General features: G+C 35.1%; 1 protein-coding gene across 3 annotated transcripts in view; it reads left to right on the top strand.

Moving 5' to 3' along the window:
* The window catches only part of LOC6649194 (inactive dipeptidyl peptidase 10), a 91,832-nt gene that overhangs the window by 58,023 nt on the left and 15,457 nt on the right, over window positions 1-18,352 (top strand). The window contains exon 1 of one of the 3 annotated variants that reach the window (XM_002071215.4): window positions 14,489-14,649. The exons of the other annotated variants lie outside the window; for them this stretch is intronic. Within the exon in view, the coding sequence (XP_002071251.3) occupies window positions 14,533-14,649 (117 nt within the window). The 5' untranslated portion in view covers window positions 14,489-14,532. Of the gene's footprint in view, window positions 1-14,488; window positions 14,650-18,352 lie in introns of those variants that run through there. 3 annotated transcript variants of the gene reach the window in all.

Genomic DNA, 18,352 nt, shown 5'->3' with positions numbered 1-18,352 from the left:
AACATTCCGCATACGCCACGTGGCTGCAGTTGCGTTTGACTGATTTATCGCAAGCTCAAAATCAATCACAGTGCTAACTCTTGTCTCCTGTCTTTAAGTATTTGAGATGGGTTGGGCGAGGATTGGGCTAAAAATAAATCTTTAAGTTAAATAAAGGCACAATTTAGCACGAAACGGAAACTACTTATGATGACATCAGACTGAAGATGGAGAACAAGAGAACACGATTACTGGTTGCGTGTATACTACATTTGGGTTGGAGGGATGGAGGAAGAAGATAAAGAAGGAATGGCGGCATGCAAAGTAACTAACTAAATGGCTGAGGCACGTGATGCCAAGTGTTGCATGCATGCCTAAGGTATTTAGTTGATGCCACGCCGGCAACGCCCACTGCTTGCCACACGTAAAGTCTAACAATTTGTGCTATCGAATATTTGCAAAGTTGTTTGCGGCACCTGTCGCAAATTGGCCAACTAAAGAACAACACCACCTACAACAACAAGAACAAGAACAACACCATTAAAAACAAAAGCAAAAAACAAGCAAAAGGAAAACAACAAAATTTGAAAAACAAATCGAGTTGGAAATTCGTTTCAGTTCTCACCTCTTGTGCTTCCATTTCTCTGCCACTCTCATATAGCCGTTTGTTGCACTCAAAAGCTGAAAAAGAAATACAAGGCGTGAGCGAGGACGACGAAAAAAAGAAGGAAGAAAACACAAATTGGCTCTTTGCAGTGGCACGTTTTTAGAATGAGGCAGGAGGGCGACAAGAATAATGGAGAGTATGGGAGAGGGAGAGAGAGCGCAAGCTACCTTCAATTATGCACACACGTTGGCAAGTGTATGCAATAGCGGCTGAAAGGACACATTCCACTCACACACACACACACACACACACAGAGAGGCACGCAACTCACAAATCTCGAGGCAAATGGCATAGCAAATGAGAGAATTATGCCTGCTCTGCTTGCTTAAGCAGCGGCAAAATTGTTCGCATCTCCCCAAAGTATGCAATAAAACTGCAAACTTTATGTACGCCTAACGGTATATGTAGTATGTATGTGTGTGTACACACATATCTATAATAAAATTAAAGCTTCACATGAAGAACAAGTACAAGCACTCGTACTTACCTAGATTTAAATATTATCCAGCTGATGTTTATATACATATGAACATATAAATAATGTATAACAAAAAATCATAAAAACAAATAGGTAAAGAGCCATCAGCTTTCTATCATAAAAAAATAAATAAAATATTCCAGATTTTTATCAGGTTTTTCGCCCTAAAGTTGTAAATTTCAAGCATGATGAGATCAGAGACATTACATTCATTATACACAAATTGCTCGACATCAGTTAGAGTCATACATATATGCGAGTATGAAACGGGGTACTACGCCCCAAAAAGTATGCAATTGTCAATCGAAATATTCAATGTGAAGAACTTTTGGAATATGATGTAGTCATAACTAGGTCCCTGCTGCAAACACAAGTCTGAAAAGGTTTTCGAAAAATTCAATTTTTAATTGTGTCTAGGGCAAATTACATTTCTTATCCTTAAGTCTACCTTTTTGTGTTGATTAGCATTATCTATTGCGATAGCTTTAACCCTCTGATGAAAGCAAACCAAAGTTTAAGATTTGTATTACACTTTTATTCAAATTCGCATAAGATAAAATAATGGCAATTAACGAATGACAAAATGCTCTAGTTAACCTATCTCTCCCGGGTTTGTTGAATCTCTACCTGTCAAATTTCTCTTTTCATGGGATGCCAACTTGAACTATCTAAAAGATACTTCCATTTTGCCATATATAGGAACTTGATCTTATAAAATTATGGATAAGATTCATACTTTCAACTGACATCAGTAATTTGTAGTACATGCTTCAGTAATTTGTTTTACAAGAATTTTAACTGAATTATATAAACTAAATATTCACTTATAGCATTGTATGGCATTGACCTTACACTTCAATTTAATAAAAAAAATGAATAAATTATTCAATTATCCCATTATTCAATACAAATCCCATTTAATTAACATGAAAAACCATTGAGTGTCCTTACAAAGCCCAAAATCAGTGTAAATAGTTAATAAATTGATTCGCCATAAAGACTTAAGCATATGTAAATCCCTCATATAAGTATGATATATATATATATATATATATATGTACATATATATGAAGAGTTGTGGCCATTTTCAATCTGCCGGTCATACGTATATACATATAGACATTGACTACTATAAATAATTTGCAAAGCTTTCCCGTTAATGGACATTAATTTTATATTAACCTCAATTTATGTGTTAGACAATCGCAGACATTCGCCAGGCCATTCAATTTGATTTAGAGCTTTCCGCTTCGCCAAGAAGAAAAAGCATTTTTCTCGTTGTCTTCGTTCTGTCTGTGTTTTGTTGCCATTAATTTTTAGCGCATGTGGCAAGAGGGGATGAGTGATGTGTAGGGTGTCTATGTGTGTGTGTGTGTGTGTGAGTGTGTGGGCGGTAGGGTCATGGGCGTTAAATTAAATAAGCGAAACCAAGCAGAACTAAGACCTCACAGAATCATTTTGACAGTCGATCATAAAAAAAGGCCATAATAAAGACTCGATTAATGAGTGGCAAAAAGCTAATCCTTAACTGATTTGATCTATATATATATCATTGAATTCTTTTTTCTTTTTTAATTGTTTGTTGGAATGAATGTAATGTAGTCCTTTTTGGCAATTAATCAACTTCATTGCTTAATAGCCCTTGATAAACATCAACATAAATATTTACTTAAGTTTGAAATGAGACAAATATATTTAAACAGCCGGAATTCAATTGCAAAGGGACACTCACACTTACACAAACACATTCATACCTACACACAGTGGCAGCCTGTCACGTCCGGATGTTGCTGCAGCTGCTGCTGCTGCTGCTTAACGAAAATATGCAAATTGCCTAAAAGTATGCCAGAGACAAAAGCCGTCCAGTTTAGTTCGGGCCAGACGAGGCAAACAAACAACAGCATTTTGCAATTAGTGCAACTGTCAACAGGACATGGCCAGAACCAGAACCAAAATCATGCCCATTGCTATGTGGGGCAAGACAAGGCAACGCAAGGCAAGGCAAGCCAAGAGAAGACATGGCAAGGCCATGCCCCATCATCATAGAATCATCTTCCAGTCTGTCCCTGGCTCTGTCCTTTCTTGGCCCTGTCACCCAACTCATCATGTGGCCTAAGTGCCTTTTTGGGTTTCTATCAGTATCTCCCTCTCTGCCTCTGCCTCTCCGTCTCCTTCTGTCTCCTTCTCTATATTGGTCTTCTTCTCTCTGTCTGACAACCGCAAAGCTGCTTAAGGGTTAAGACACTTGTGATTCCGATCCCACCACTCATATATCCAATGACCGATACAGACTGGTACGTTAAGGCACTTATTAAAAGAAAACATTCCATACACTGAGCAAAATATTGTCGTCATTCAGGTGAAATTGATTAACTACAGTGTAACTAAAATAGTTGGAGTCACCAATATCTCAAATATTGTTAATCTGCGGAGCTGTAGTTCTGTTTCAATTCGTATTTTAATTTTTTTGACATTAAAACCTAATATTTGTGATATATGTACCTATGTATATGTATTTAATATACTTTTCACTTTCTTTTTCCATTTTTTTTTATTGGTTTTCTTTTGTTTTTTGTTCTCTTGCAGGTAAGCAAACCATTTCATATCCAAGCAAATAGCCAAAGACGAACAAAGTGGACAAGGGTGAGGGACCGGGTGATGGGTATGTGAACTAAAATGAAATGTAAAGGTATCGGATGAAACTAAGCAAAACTCTAATTAAATTTCATCTCTCTGATTGCAAGTCTGTGTCTCTGTGTGTGTATTTGAAAAAACTTTCAATAACATTTCAATTTCTGCATTTCTGCATCACAACTGAAAAATGCCCTACTACCAAGTAAAATTAGGTTTAAAGTAAATATAATAGAGGAAATGAAAATATAAAGCACTAATAGGACAAACAAGTTGTCAGTTTAACTACCAAGTTCAATCATCATTTAAAGAAATTTTAAAATATTCTGTGAATAAAACAAAAAACACCTTGAAAGCAAGATTTATAAGTTAAATACATAAGAAAAGTTATTGATATGTGGCAAATATTGAATACTTTTCCAGCCTATTGCATAGTTTAAGGGACGAAGATATCCCACTTAACACTTAACCTAGAACCGTCTATGCATGACACTGATGCCAAAAGAGTTATACAAGCAAAGTCAAGTTGTCAATGAACCGAGTTCCATACAAGAAAAAAAAAACCCTTAATTAAATTTACAAGAAGCTGACTATATTGAATTATATATACTGAATAGGGATTCCCGGAGAGGAGGAAAATAACCCAATCTTCATTCGTTGAATTCAATATATGAACTCATTTTATTTACTAAAGTACGGAGTTTATATAGGAAATCTTAGGCTCTAGTAGGTAACAATTGTTCTTAAGGAGATCTGATTCTAGTACGACTCACACCCACGCATTCGGGGGTTGAAAAATTATTATTATTTTGGGCACGGCGTCGGCCACTTGACATCCTGCCGTCGTGATCGTTTGGGTTAGTTTACAATTACAAGTGTTTTTCCCACAACGCGTGTGGCTGATAGTAATTCTAGTCATATGCTAGGTTAGTTGTTTTGTGCCAAAGTACAGTTGTATTATATTTTCTTTAGTGCATCTGATTTGGTGAAGCCGCTTCAGATGAACCCGATGTTTATTCTTAAACATATACTAATATACTTCCCGTGTATTATCTCCTCATAGATTGTCACTCTTCATTAACTAAGTGACAGTAGAGTTTGCAATTTGATAGCTTAGCCAAATTTTGAATTTGCATATCTAACTAAAATAAAAAGTGACATTGGAAATTAAGTCGGGAAAGTTTAAATATTTTAAACTTAAATTTTTTTCTTTATCATTTAAATTCTCGTAAAAATTTCGATTTACCAATATACCCAAAAAACTTAATTAAAATAGTTAAAAACTGTGAAACGCAATTAAATTCTTTTTGGACCGCATTTGCCTGGCTGCATATTGCCAAAGCCAAACACTAACACACACACACACACACACACACAAAAGCAAAAACTCTAATAGGGGAAAAAAATAAGAACACTAAGCAAATGGCGCCAAATGGCATTAAAATCCCTTTCCTAACTTGACCAAAAACCAATTAGATATGCATACAAGAAAATGTATACAACACATGCAAACCTTTATATAGAAACTAAACTATGCCAACGATAGTTTGCGACTAACCAGTTTCAAATAGGCCCCCCACCCCGCTTCCGGTTCGCCATCTAACTAGCTAGCTATTTCCTCTCCCATAACATTAATTTACTAAATAAATTCCTGTAGACAGCAAATTAAATTCCTGTTAAACTCGCAATAAAAACTACAACAAGAACGGACTATAATCATAATGAATAATATATTAAAGTCTTGTCTTTAAATGTCCAGACACACATACATACATACATATATATACAATACATATTTATACCCACTCAGCAGCAGCAAAAAAAAAAAAAAAAAAACATAAGACAAGAGAATGAGAAAAAGTAAAGTAAACATTCCAACACAAAAAAAACGGTAGACAGAGCCAAAAAAAAAAAAAAAAACAAAAGGAAAAGAATAGAAACACTTGTCAACAGAAAATTGGCGCAGATTTTGTTTATGCAATTTTTTAATAGAAGTTGTGTGTTGCTTAATTATTTGCCAAAATCAATCAAAAGTATAATTTTTGAAATGATTTATTACAAGCTCAAAAACTTAAGCCAACTAAAAAAGATTTTCTTTTATAGCGTCCTCTGTAACTCAAAAATTAGTTGTATTAGAGCTTATACATATTTGACCTTTTACATTTGCCCCATGATATTGCTTTAATAGGAAACGAATTGTTGTAGTTCAGTGTAATAGATGCTTATTATTCAAGTGTGTTTTTGCCAGCTGTGTCTCAAATGATGTTACAGGTGCCACATACGTACACACACACCCACAGAAAGAGAGAGAGAGAGTAAGAGAGAGTGAGAGTGAGTGAGAGAAGGACTCACATATACACAAACACATAGAGACAAAGAGAGAGAGAGAGAGAGGCCTCCATACCACAATTCGCACTCATCTCTAAGTACTTGGCAGCATTTGTGTTAAGTTAATAAGGCATTTGAGGTTGGGCCACGAGGGGAAGGCTTTTGCCTCGAGCCCATCACGCATGTTTTGCATTTGCCTCCACTTTAACCAGCCCTCCCTCCCTCCTCCTGCATATACAGCTTGACGTTGCCTAATCAACTGGCGCTTATTTATTTAACTTTGGTTTCACATTTGCCAAGCAAGCAGAAGGAATACATATTTAACTTTTGGTTAAATCAAAAAGAAATTCCATTTCATTGCAGATGATGGGAGTCCAAAAATAAAGAAAAGAAAAAAATTTATTAAAATTAAATTGAATTGAAAGATATATAAGTATATCTGTAAGCAAATTTTGGCTCAATTATGTTGATTATGCAAATAGAAATACGAAATACTTTCATTTTCAGAAAATTTGCAACATGCTCTGAAAAGTATGCTACACAAGAAGAAAAAAAAACGAATAAACACGATGAGAAAAAAGTAACCAAAGAGAAAAGAAAAGTTTTGCGCATATTTTCCCTTTTTTCCTCGCACACACACACACACACACACACACACACACACACACACACACACACACACACACACACACAAATACACGCACGCTTGCAGCAACTTTAATATGGCAAACGACGCCTACCTCTAAAAATAAAAATTAAGTAGTAGAAAACTGAAAAGCTAAAGGCATAATTATACCATGCATTCATAGGATGAAATGATATATTAAAGATGGCAAAATGTAGATAACAGCAGGCAGAAGGAATCGTTGGTTTAGCCATGTTCTTCTGTTGAAGTCTCAAATTTTGACACCGTATTTCACTAAAGTGCTCTTAAAAGGGAATATACGTTTAAAATAGTTGTTACACCTAATACATGGTATATTATGGTCGGCGCATCGACTTCCTAACTTTATTTTGCTTTTCATTTTGTTATTATTTTTTGTCGGTCTGGCTTCGTTTTTGCTTAATGTGAGAACTTACTCATGGAAATGAAAAAGGGAGCAGGTGGAAAAGTTATAGGACTAAATGTGTATATACACACACTCATAAGTAAGTAGGACTGTGTGTGTGTGTGTGTGTGTGTGTGTGACTTGTCTTTGATATGGAATACCGCTGCTTACTTCTCTATGAGAAAAGTAAAGAAAGTCTTTTGTTTAAATATTCCAAAAGAAAAAAAAAACACCTTTTGACACATACTTCTCTTGGATTTCTTGTTTATTACTTGAAAAATAAATTGCTTTGTCACAATCACTAAATATCAAACTTGACAGCTATTAGAAATTGCTTAATTATTATTATTATTATTTTGGGAGTAGTTGGTCCATTTAGTTTTTAAATATTTATAATATAGCTTAAAACATAGCCTAACTAAACATTTTTGGGGGGTTTATTTGTTATTATCGTTATTCATGGTAATAAATTATTATCTCATATTTATACATGCGGACTGGTTAAGCAAACACATTTTGTGGGTCATAAAATATGCATAGAAATGTTCACTCTACACCTCTATTCGAACCCAATCCCCCACTCTTTCTGCCCCTCCCTACTCCTCTCGGCAATAGTTACATGTGTGGGAGCACACAGACACACACACACACACACAAAAAAGTATGTAAAACAAAAAAACGTCAACCTATGGCAATTTTTACATACCCTTACAATAGGCAATGCAGACGATCAATTGTCGAATGAATTATTTAAATGTCAGTTATTATATATATTAATATTTGATCTGTTTTGTTATTATCTGTTCAATTGTGTGATTAGTTTTGCATAGGAAAAGAGATTAGAAAGATCAGAAATATACATAGACATTTGCATAGTGGTGTATACCCTTTTTATTTGTTGTTGTTGTTGTTGTTGTCTTTCAAAAAAGGGCAATGCCAACCAAAGGCCATATTAAAAATGTTGGCAAAAACAATAAATGTTGGTACTGCCACTGCTACTTGCTGCGGCGTGTGCCTGCATGCTGATTTCCGTTTCCTGTTTACGACCATGCACACCCATACACACACACACACACACACACACACACACGAAGAGCACATGCAAATATTCAAACACTCAACACTCGCCACTTGCGTGTAAATATTCAAAGCCATTTTCCTCATGTATGAAAACACAATTTTTATGGCATACATTTTTAATAAACCCTCTTAGGCGAAACCCCAAAATTTCTTCTCCAACCCTCTTCTTCACTTTCATCGATAGACATAAATATGTGTACATGTGTAACATACATATGTATGTGTGTGTTATGGTATATATTTATGTATGTTTGATTGTATATGTACATATATATGTCATCTTCGCTTGACTGAATCTGCTCTCAATTTTTGCTTTTCCCGTTGCTATCTCAAGACTGGGAGTAAGAGACACCTGTCCCCCAGAAGCAAGTGTAATAATAAAGGGTGTCCATTACTCAGAATTCAGAAGAAATGTCTCCTCCAATGCAGATTAGTTTTAAGCATGTATTTTGAGAATGAATGAATGAGAGGCAGACAAATGGGTTGTGACTTTTTAAACTAAATTCCCTGTTTAGCCTGTTTCTCATAGACTTTAATTTTAGTCTCCTATGGCATTATATAAAGATTTTAACAGTCACCCTGTATGGCAGTTACACCTGGTATCTATCTGTCTCTCTGTTTTTTGTACTATCACTTTCGATTGTTGTCAACTTTAAGCTTCTAATTTAACTTATTCAACTTGGTTTTTGTGGGCGTGTCGATATGACATTAATTTTCTAGGCCCAACTTCAAAGGTGATATATAAATTAATATAAATCAAATGAAATGTAAGTGACAGTTTCGATTGCAAAAATTTAAGTGCAGAAAATGGATTTAGGTTGTTTTGAATATTTTTTTTGGGCCTACCCCACTAACCATTTGGCGCTTCTTCACTCACTCACACACTGAGTGACTAACTGAGTGACCGAGCTCTCTTGACATTGCGGTTGTGGTCCTGCATTTGACATATGTTTTTTTTTTTGGATGGAGGGTGAAAGTCGAATTGAAAACGAATTGAAATTGAAAAGTATTCAAGTCAGCAAAAGCTGCGTTAGCTGCGTTAGCAACTTTTGCTTCCCCCCCTCACATACACACACACACTCTCAAATTGTTCGAGCATGAAAAAGCCTTAAGCCAACGCTTCTGACAGGATATTTTGTGGTTGTGGTATGAAATGTCCTCAAACTCAACCTCTCAGCACTGCATCCGCACACTTAAATCGAAACATATTGGAGGGGCAAATTACATAGTTTCACGTTTTATTATGTCCATGGGTGGACATTATGGGCATCTTGAAAGAATAACTGTCAAAAGCTACCTTGACTTGGCTTGAATTCCACAATTTCACATCGAGCTCTAAGCTTGCAAAGCTAAAAAGAACTTTAGAGAAAGCTAAAGGTATTGGGGAAAAGTTAAGAACTTTCGTCGACTTGAGGCGAACTTAAATCAGTTAAGAACTCTGTCAAGGTTTATATAGACTTGAAACTTTGCTCAAAAAACTTTGAATTTAGTGAATTTGATAGTAAGATTTATCTAAATACCAACTAAGTACTTAGTTCTAAGTTTTTAGTCGGACTTTATGTCTTGACTACTTATGTATGTATGCCTGGGTTTTAGTGCTTCGAAGAGCGAGCAATCAGCGAGTGAGTAACTTTTTAGTCAAGTTCATTTAGTTGACATACAAGATTTAGTCACATCCAAAACTAATATATGCACATACTTTTGAAGACACAAAATGCCAAGTCAAATCAGATGATTAAAATATACGCTAGGCACTTCAAAAATCTACTGATCATATATACTTAAACAGTTTTAGTAACGTAACATTTGGATTCAATAATTTGAAAAGCTTTTCGATAGATCAAAAATTGTTTGCCTAATTCTTATCGAAGATGTACCTAAATGTACGTACTAAATCTACTAATTGATTTATGAAAAATAAGGACATTCTTACATTTACCTTAATAAAACTTCACTCCCAACCAATCTAGATCTGTTTTATTTAAGCCAAGGAACTTATTTAAGCACTTCATGTTTAACAAGATGTACTTGTATTCCAGATGCTCTTATTTTGGCTAATCAGGTTCCTTTTAAGCCTTATCAAATTTGACTTATTTAGAGTATTGAAATGTCTAACCAATTCTTTTGTTCGTTAAACTTTATTAGCCCGAAACATAAAAGCTCAGCTTGGACACTAGAATGCTGTTATCAACAGTAAGAGCTTTTCATACTAATGCAAAACAGCTGATTGGCCCAATGTGTGTGTGTGTGTGTGTGTGTGTGTGTAAAGGAATTGGCGCCGAGTTCGGCAATGTTTAGATGTGTTAGTGCGGTGTGTTTCCGTGTGTTCGAATGTAAACAATAACAACAAAGAAAAAAGGCAAAATGAAAAAGCGTCCCGTCCCATCAACTCATACCGATACGCACACACACACACACACACACACACACACACACACACACTGTAGCAACGCAGACGCACAGTTTACGGGTTTACCGTTATGTGTTCCTTCTCCATTCAGTTTCACTTTCAGTCGTCGCCAGACTTCCGCACGGAAGTGTTCGTTGTTGCGTTTAGTTCTCTCTCTCTCTCATATTTTTTTTGTCTCTTTCTCGTTCGCTCTTATATATTAGTCGCTATCACTTCCGATATCCTTGCGTTACCTCTCAAAATTTTAGCTTTCATCATTCATTTCATTTAATTTTGTTTTCTCTGCGTATCTGTGTGTGTGTGTGCGTGTGTGCGTGTGTTGTGTGTGTCTGTGTGCATGTATTTACATTTCTTTTGTTGTTAAATTTGTTTGTTGTTATTGTTGCTGCTGCTGTTGACTGGTTCATTGCGCATTTTACCAAACAAACAGGCAAAATAACAAAACAAAAGAAGAAAATGAAAACTTTCACAAAATTCCCATTAAAAATGTGATCATAAAAATAATAATAAATAAAGGAAGAACAAAAATAAAACACACACACAACGAGTGGAAAGTGAAGAAAAAGAAGGAAAAAAGAACAAAACACACGCCGAAAAATAGGTTGGGCACAATTGTTGGCTTAAACGGAGGTTGTTGTTGCTATTTGCCGTTGTTGTTGTTATTGGTGTTAAAACAGCTGTTGTTGTTAATAAATGAAGAGCAGACATCTGTGTATATATGTGTGTGTGTGTGTGTGGTTTGCGTGAGTGTGTGTGACATACATAAATCTATAAGGACATTTTTTAATTTCCGCTCGAAAAACAATTCAAAAAGACAACAAAACTATAAACTATGTCAACTTGACTCGACTTCGACTCTCGCCACAATGAGAAACAGCTGTTTCGAATGCACTTTACACCCTCGCACCTAACCCACCTACCACCTACCACCTACCACCTCCCCGCATCCCCATCCACACAGCAACCAACATCCCGCGGGCCCTCCATCCACATCCCGCTCATCCACAAAATCTCCGGCTACAACATTTGCCCCATAGCAGCATGTGCAAAAAAAAAAAAAGAAAAACGACAGAAAGGAAAAAAATGTTTACCCAACCTAAAGCCCAGAGCTCTGAAGAAGGTTTCCCTAGCCCTATGCCATTTTTTATTTCTCCTCGTCTTCTTAGGTTTTTTTTTTTTTGTTTTCTCCTTTGTTTGCACACAGCTTCAAGGAATCACCATATGTGTGTCTGCATATGTGTGTGTGTTTCTATATATAGACATATATATACTTATGTCTTGAGTATCGTGTGTCATTGATATATGCCATTTAGACGAGTTTGCCAGGCAAAAGTCAACCAACATTTTGCATCAATTTTAAATGTAAACTATAAATTCAATATGCTTGAAATTCGATTAAATGAAATTTATAGCTTTCACATCCTTAATATAGAGATCACATCAAGTATACGGCACGTAAACCCAATTTCAATTTCATTTTCAGTCAATAGTAATTAGACTTCATCCGTGAGATATAAAATGTAAGAATCGGTAATTGCAAACCTCAAAAAAACCTCTTAAGTATACGGATATATTCTTCTATTCTTTTGCCGAGATCTACGATCCCGATAGACACATATATGTATAGTATATGTAGACTGATAGGTATAAACTTCTGCAACTGATGATTCTTGCAATCTAATTGTGAGGGAACTGATGAATTCTGATTCTTCTATTTGCTGATGATAACTCACGATCTCTTTAAGTATTTTATTTATCTACTTTCGATTGACTGACGTGACAATGGTTCTTCTACTCGATACTTAAAATTGTCAAGGATGCCACACAGTTCTCACATTATATTCTTCGTCTTCCAGCAATATCGAAAATTCATAGATTTGAAAATGAATTTCAGTTGGGTAAACAACCATAAGTTCAAGTTAATTGTATTTTTTTTATAACATTGTCCTTGAACGTCAAAATGTTAAGAATTTTGGACGCTGAATTGACTTAGATGTATATGTATTTATACATATATATTGTACTCTTTGCCACAAATATTAACTGAGATCAAATAACATAAATTGTTTTTCATTTTATGTTTTGTATCCATAGTTGAATCACATATCAATGCGATCCTCTAATGACCCTTTTCAATCAAATGTTTACTTGCCTTCTATACTAGAAAAAGGTGTTATATTGATTATCTATGTATATGTACATACATATTTACATATATGTATGTATACTAGCTCAAAGCAATTTCAGCAAAGAAACTCACAAACTGAGAAACTTTTTATGGAAAACAAAAAAAGAGTAAAAGAAAGAAAGCCCAAAATCCCCACAAGACACAAGAAACAACAATAACAATTGTAAAAGAAACTTGATGGTGGGGGGGGGATGGTAAAAGGATTGATTTTCATTGATTTGACGAAAGCAAAACCTATGCAAACAATAGAAACCATAGTCGTTTGAGTGCCTTTTTTTATTTTGGTGGTATCGTTGCCCCTCACACGTTTCTCTTTTTGACCACATCAATCATACGCACCGTTGTGCGAGGCAAACAAGAAACGAAACAGCCGCAGGCTCAAGCACTTGACCGTGTTTTTTTTTTTTTGTCCTGTTTTTGCCAACTTACTCAACAATATGCAAATTGCAAATGTGTCTCAAGAATTTTCCTGTTGTAATCATTTTCAGGCTTCAACTTTTAGGTAAAGTTTTAGCCAACATCTGCCACAGACTGCACATTGCTCGGTTTGGTTATGACTTTCTTTTCATAAAATTTTATCCTACACACACACGCACATGTGTGTGAGCTGTGGGTTGGCTGTAAGCTAATTCAATTTTTATACGCTACATTTTTAACTAAGTCGTTTATCTGGCACCCAACACTGCCAACAGCAACAGCAACAGCAAAGAGCAACGAAAAGGAAGAAAAAAAACCCAAAAATTGAAACGCTATTCTTTGGTCATATTATGTGGACACATTTCAGGTTAATTCAGGCGCAAGACTAACGTTGACTTTGACCTCCCTTTGCACGATTATGCAAATTACACCTCTTCCTGCTTTCTATATCGTTGTGGGGAGGGATTGATGGGGCGGTTGGGGGGGCTGGCGGAGGGTTAGCCAAAATTTATTGCTTAAACACAAAAAAAAAACAACAACAACAAGAATAAACCACGGGTCCTAAAGGAACTTTGCTTGATGATTGCATAAACAGCTCATTAAAAGACAAGAAAAAAAATAAAAATAAAAAAAAACAACAACAACAAACCAAAATCCCAAAAATTACGAGTGACAGAGCAAGTAAGCAGGGTCCGCATATCTAATTTAGATAATGTCCGCGACAACATGGCGTATGTTGCCATAAAAAATGTGCTAATATATACATATTATACCTACATACATACATACATATAGAAAGAAGTTACCTGCACTTAAAAGAATCAAGTTGAGAAACATTCAATATAATTGTAACCCGGAAATTGCCCGCAAATCTTAACAAATTAATTTGAATTGAGATACATTTTCATTCAGGTGTTTTTTTTCTTTTTTTTTTTTGATTATTCATTCCTTCTATTATGTGCAGATGGGTGAAATGGGTATAGAGAGTTGGAATATTTTTTCTCCAAGTGTATGCTAATGCCTTAGTGCGTGTAAATGGGCCTCATCGTGTGATTAATGAGTCGTTTGACTTGGCACTATCAGCATCAACAGCATCAACAACAGCTGGAAAGCAACAGCAACAGTCTGACATTTCCCAAGACCCATTTAAGCCACTTTCACTTTAGCCTTAAGCCAGACAAACTAATATAAACCATAATCAACATTATCATCGTCATCATTATCATCATCATCATTAGCATCAGCATTAGCATCAGCTCAGCATTAACATTGCCATCATTGTGATTAGAAGTGCAAAGGAAAAACATGGTGGAAATACAAAAGCCACATTCGGCATTGAAGCGTCCATCGCTAAAGCGTGAAACAGTCGTCGTCAACAACAGTGCGCCCATCAAAAAAGTCACTCTCGTGCCCAAGGATGAGGTGAGCTGAATTCAAATGAGAAACGGGAAACGGGAAATGGGGTAGGGTAGGGGTAAACAAAGTAAAACAGAACAATAATGTTTATTACCACGATGCATTAAACACACTTGCGTTTCAGTCTCTAATCGTATAACTTGGTCTATCTGCTCAATAGTTATCTAACTCTGCTCAATAAGCTTATTATAAGGCAAGTGTTATAGAAAGGAAACAAGAGAAATCAATCTAAGCACTTAGAGTCATTCATCGAATCTCCCAAATATGTATTTACCTACTATTGAATCTAATTTGCTTAGTTATACATTTTCCTCTATATTTAACTAATTTTTTTATAATATATTTTATGAATAAATTATAACTTTAGTTTGTTTGGTAATGTAAAATTGAAATGAAATGTATTACCGAAAGGAAATTCAATATAATATTGTAATTCAGGAATTATTAGAGTCAAATTCAAAAACAAACTTTCTCCTATACATCATCATGGTTTTTGCGAAAATTGAGGAACTTAACTTTTACTTTTCGATACTCAAATTGATGTATGATTTTAAAAATCGGTCTAAAATTAACAGAAACACAGAATCACAAAGTTGGAGTTATTTGTGATATTATTAGAAAAATTCTTTGATAATTCCATCTCTTTTTTTCTCGCCAATTTCTAAACGTTTTTCAAAAGTTATAGATCATCAACTCAAAATTTAGTATAATTTAAAATGGCATTAAACATTTAAATGTTTAATTTTGACGTGAAGCGAATCGATGGATGGATCCATGATTTGCGAAATTGACAAAAAATTTAGTTTTTGTTTAATGCGGATTTTAATGCGGATTGACAAGACTTAATTTCAACTTGAAAATAAAGACATAAATTTTTTAAATAATCCAAAAATTGGCTCATGAAATTCAGGATTATTGAAATATTTGTTGTTGCTTTTCATTGGCAATTTCTGTTTTGATTGAAAAGATAACTTTCAAATTAATATGACTTACATTCCATTTTGAAATTGAATTTTGAAAACATTAAAAAGAGACATCACTTTAGAGAATCTCCTAAAATTCGTCTTAGTTTCAGATAAAAGTTTTTAAACATTTTTCAATTCAATTTTTGTCAAATTACTTATGGTTAATCCGTCCCTGGTCCCTAATAAGCTGGATATATGCTAAAATTTCAGAACTATTGATTGAGTCTACATAAGTTATAGATCGATTTTCGGGTAAACCCTACTTAAAACCATCAGGAACTAACGTTAAACAGGTGTTAAGTTAAAACTAAATACTAGAATCTATTTTGTGTGAATGCGAGTGTTGGTAAACACTTAATCATATGTCCAGTGTTGGTAAATTATTAAGTAGCTGCAGATCTCTTTTAGCTTATTTTGGTCATAAATATTTTTAGTGAATGGCTGACCATTAAGAGAGGGAATCAATGATGGATACAAGTGTGTGTCCACCTAGAACGTGATTCCATTGAAAAACAAAACACTTGCCATGCACACACACCGCACACACACATACACACACACACACACACACACACACAACCGCATACAAATTGGGTCAAGTGCTTGAAATTCAACTCTCGTATATGCCAATTGATTTTGAATTGTCTACTGCCACATTCATTTAATTTGCTGTATTTTGTTCAAATTACAACCGTCTAGGTACAAATATGTATGTAAGCTACGAATAGAATAGTATTGAGTCTGTAAATGTATATGACAGAAAACTAATCCTATGCCACAACTAAAAAAACATAACCCATTTGCAATTCTAAAGCATTTTCCTTTTGGTTAAATGGCAATTTCGGTTTTTATTTTCGTAAGGGATTTCTTTTACGTACAGAATTTCAGTGTTGTATCGTCTCATCTGCATATTAGAAACAATTTCATGTACTGAATATTTTTGGCCAATGTTAATTAAGTATGCAAATGTTTTTTTGCCTGTTGTCCTTTGAGTTGTGTTGTTGGCTGCTTGGCTGCCTGTCTGCTTGACTAGAACGAAAATGCCTAAGAAAAAGGATTAGGTGACATCCCTTTTTCTAGGCTTATTTAATTGCTTTTCTACGCGGCAGAGAAATGACGAAAACAACAACAACAACAACAAACAAATACAACAACAGCAACAACAATGTCAAGAAGGCGACAAGGCTTAAAGCATAAAATTTCGATTTCCTTGTCCCTTTTTTCTCGGCTCGGTTGAGCTTCATGAATAAAACAAAGGATCACATAGGGGAGAAGCCGTAGTAAGGAAACTGAGAGGGGGGGGGCTATGAAGTATGAGAAGGTGTAGAGATGTTTTGAACAGATTTCGCAGTTTATAAATTTTTGAAATTATAAACTGAATGGCGGCAACGGCAGCGGCAGCGGCATAGCAACTTTCGATTGGCATTTCATTTTGGTATCGGAGGTGGCAAACATTCACGGGGCGTGGCAGGGTTCGGGGACGAGAGTCATAAATAAAACTCGAAACTCGATTTGCCATATTGATTTGCCATATCACACAGAAAAGCTTCAGGCAATGCTGCTATCACAAACAGCCTCTGTCCGTCGTCGCCGCCTGAAAAAGCCAAACGTAAAAGCCAAAAAAGAAAGAAAGAAAAAAAAATTAACTGACAAAGCTAATTTGGTTTTCAAACCGAAGTTAATATACACTTTGCACACTTCTAAGCCATACAAAAATTCTAAAAATCCCATGGAATAAATAGGTGATCAGACCCTAATCAATAATCGATAAAAATCTATTGAATTACAACGAATTAAACAATACTATACTATCTGAGAGACCATTGGGTGTCTTTGGTGCTGTGTCTTATATCCACAGTAAGGGTATACGCCATAAGAAAATGGAAACCAAACTTTTTGCGCTGCAAATCTTTTGCAATAAATAAATTCCCACCCACCAGGTGAACTCGTAAGGAGTTCACCTGTCTTTTATTACCTTTTTGGCCAGCAAGTGAGCAAGGAGCAAGGCAGGAAGGAAGAAGGCAAGAAGGAAATCTGTATGGCAGGAAGGATGAAATGTAGTAAATATAAATAAATAAAACACAAATAAAATTTATAGCAAGAAATAGCAAAAATAATTGAGCAGTCTTTGCCGAAAACGAAAAAAAAAAATATATATATATATATATTTTATGATTCCAATAATTCATCGTCTTTATTTCATTTTATTTCATTTCATTTCATTCCTTTTTTTTCTTTTTGTTCATGTACAAATTAAATTTCATTTGGGATGGAATACCGGACGGCAGAAGGAAATTGAAACGAAAGGATAAGCTTAAAACTCATTTTCAACTTGCTGACAAAGTTTTCCAAAATGGGAAAGAAAAAAAAAAAAAAATTAATGAAAATGGGAAAGTAAAAGTTGAGACGAGGTCAATTCCCGTCCTGCCGACTTCTTTGCACTGATTTCCTTTTAATTATCATAATTATGCAATGGAAAATGGCAATTTGTTGGCTAATGACAAGTGGGCGGCATGGACCCGGAGCCAGACACTCATACTCTTACACACACACACACACACACACACACTTAACCCGCACCAAAAAAAGAAAAAAATACAAATTTAGAGAGATGGTCATTAAAAAATATGCCACGAAGTAACATAGAACAATTCTCCTAATTCGCTATGATGAGCGACCTTTTCGAAATGAAACTTAAAGTTAAATATTCCAATCAAAATTTTGAAAACACAAGAATAAAGTGA

This window comes from Drosophila willistoni (genome assembly GCF_018902025.1).
Source record: "Drosophila willistoni isolate 14030-0811.24 chromosome XL unlocalized genomic scaffold, UCI_dwil_1.1 Seg141, whole genome shotgun sequence".
Taxonomy (NCBI): Eukaryota; Metazoa; Arthropoda; class Insecta; order Diptera; family Drosophilidae; genus Drosophila; species Drosophila willistoni.
Note: the sequence above shows the minus strand (reverse complement) of the source record. Positions and strands in the feature narration are given on the sequence as shown.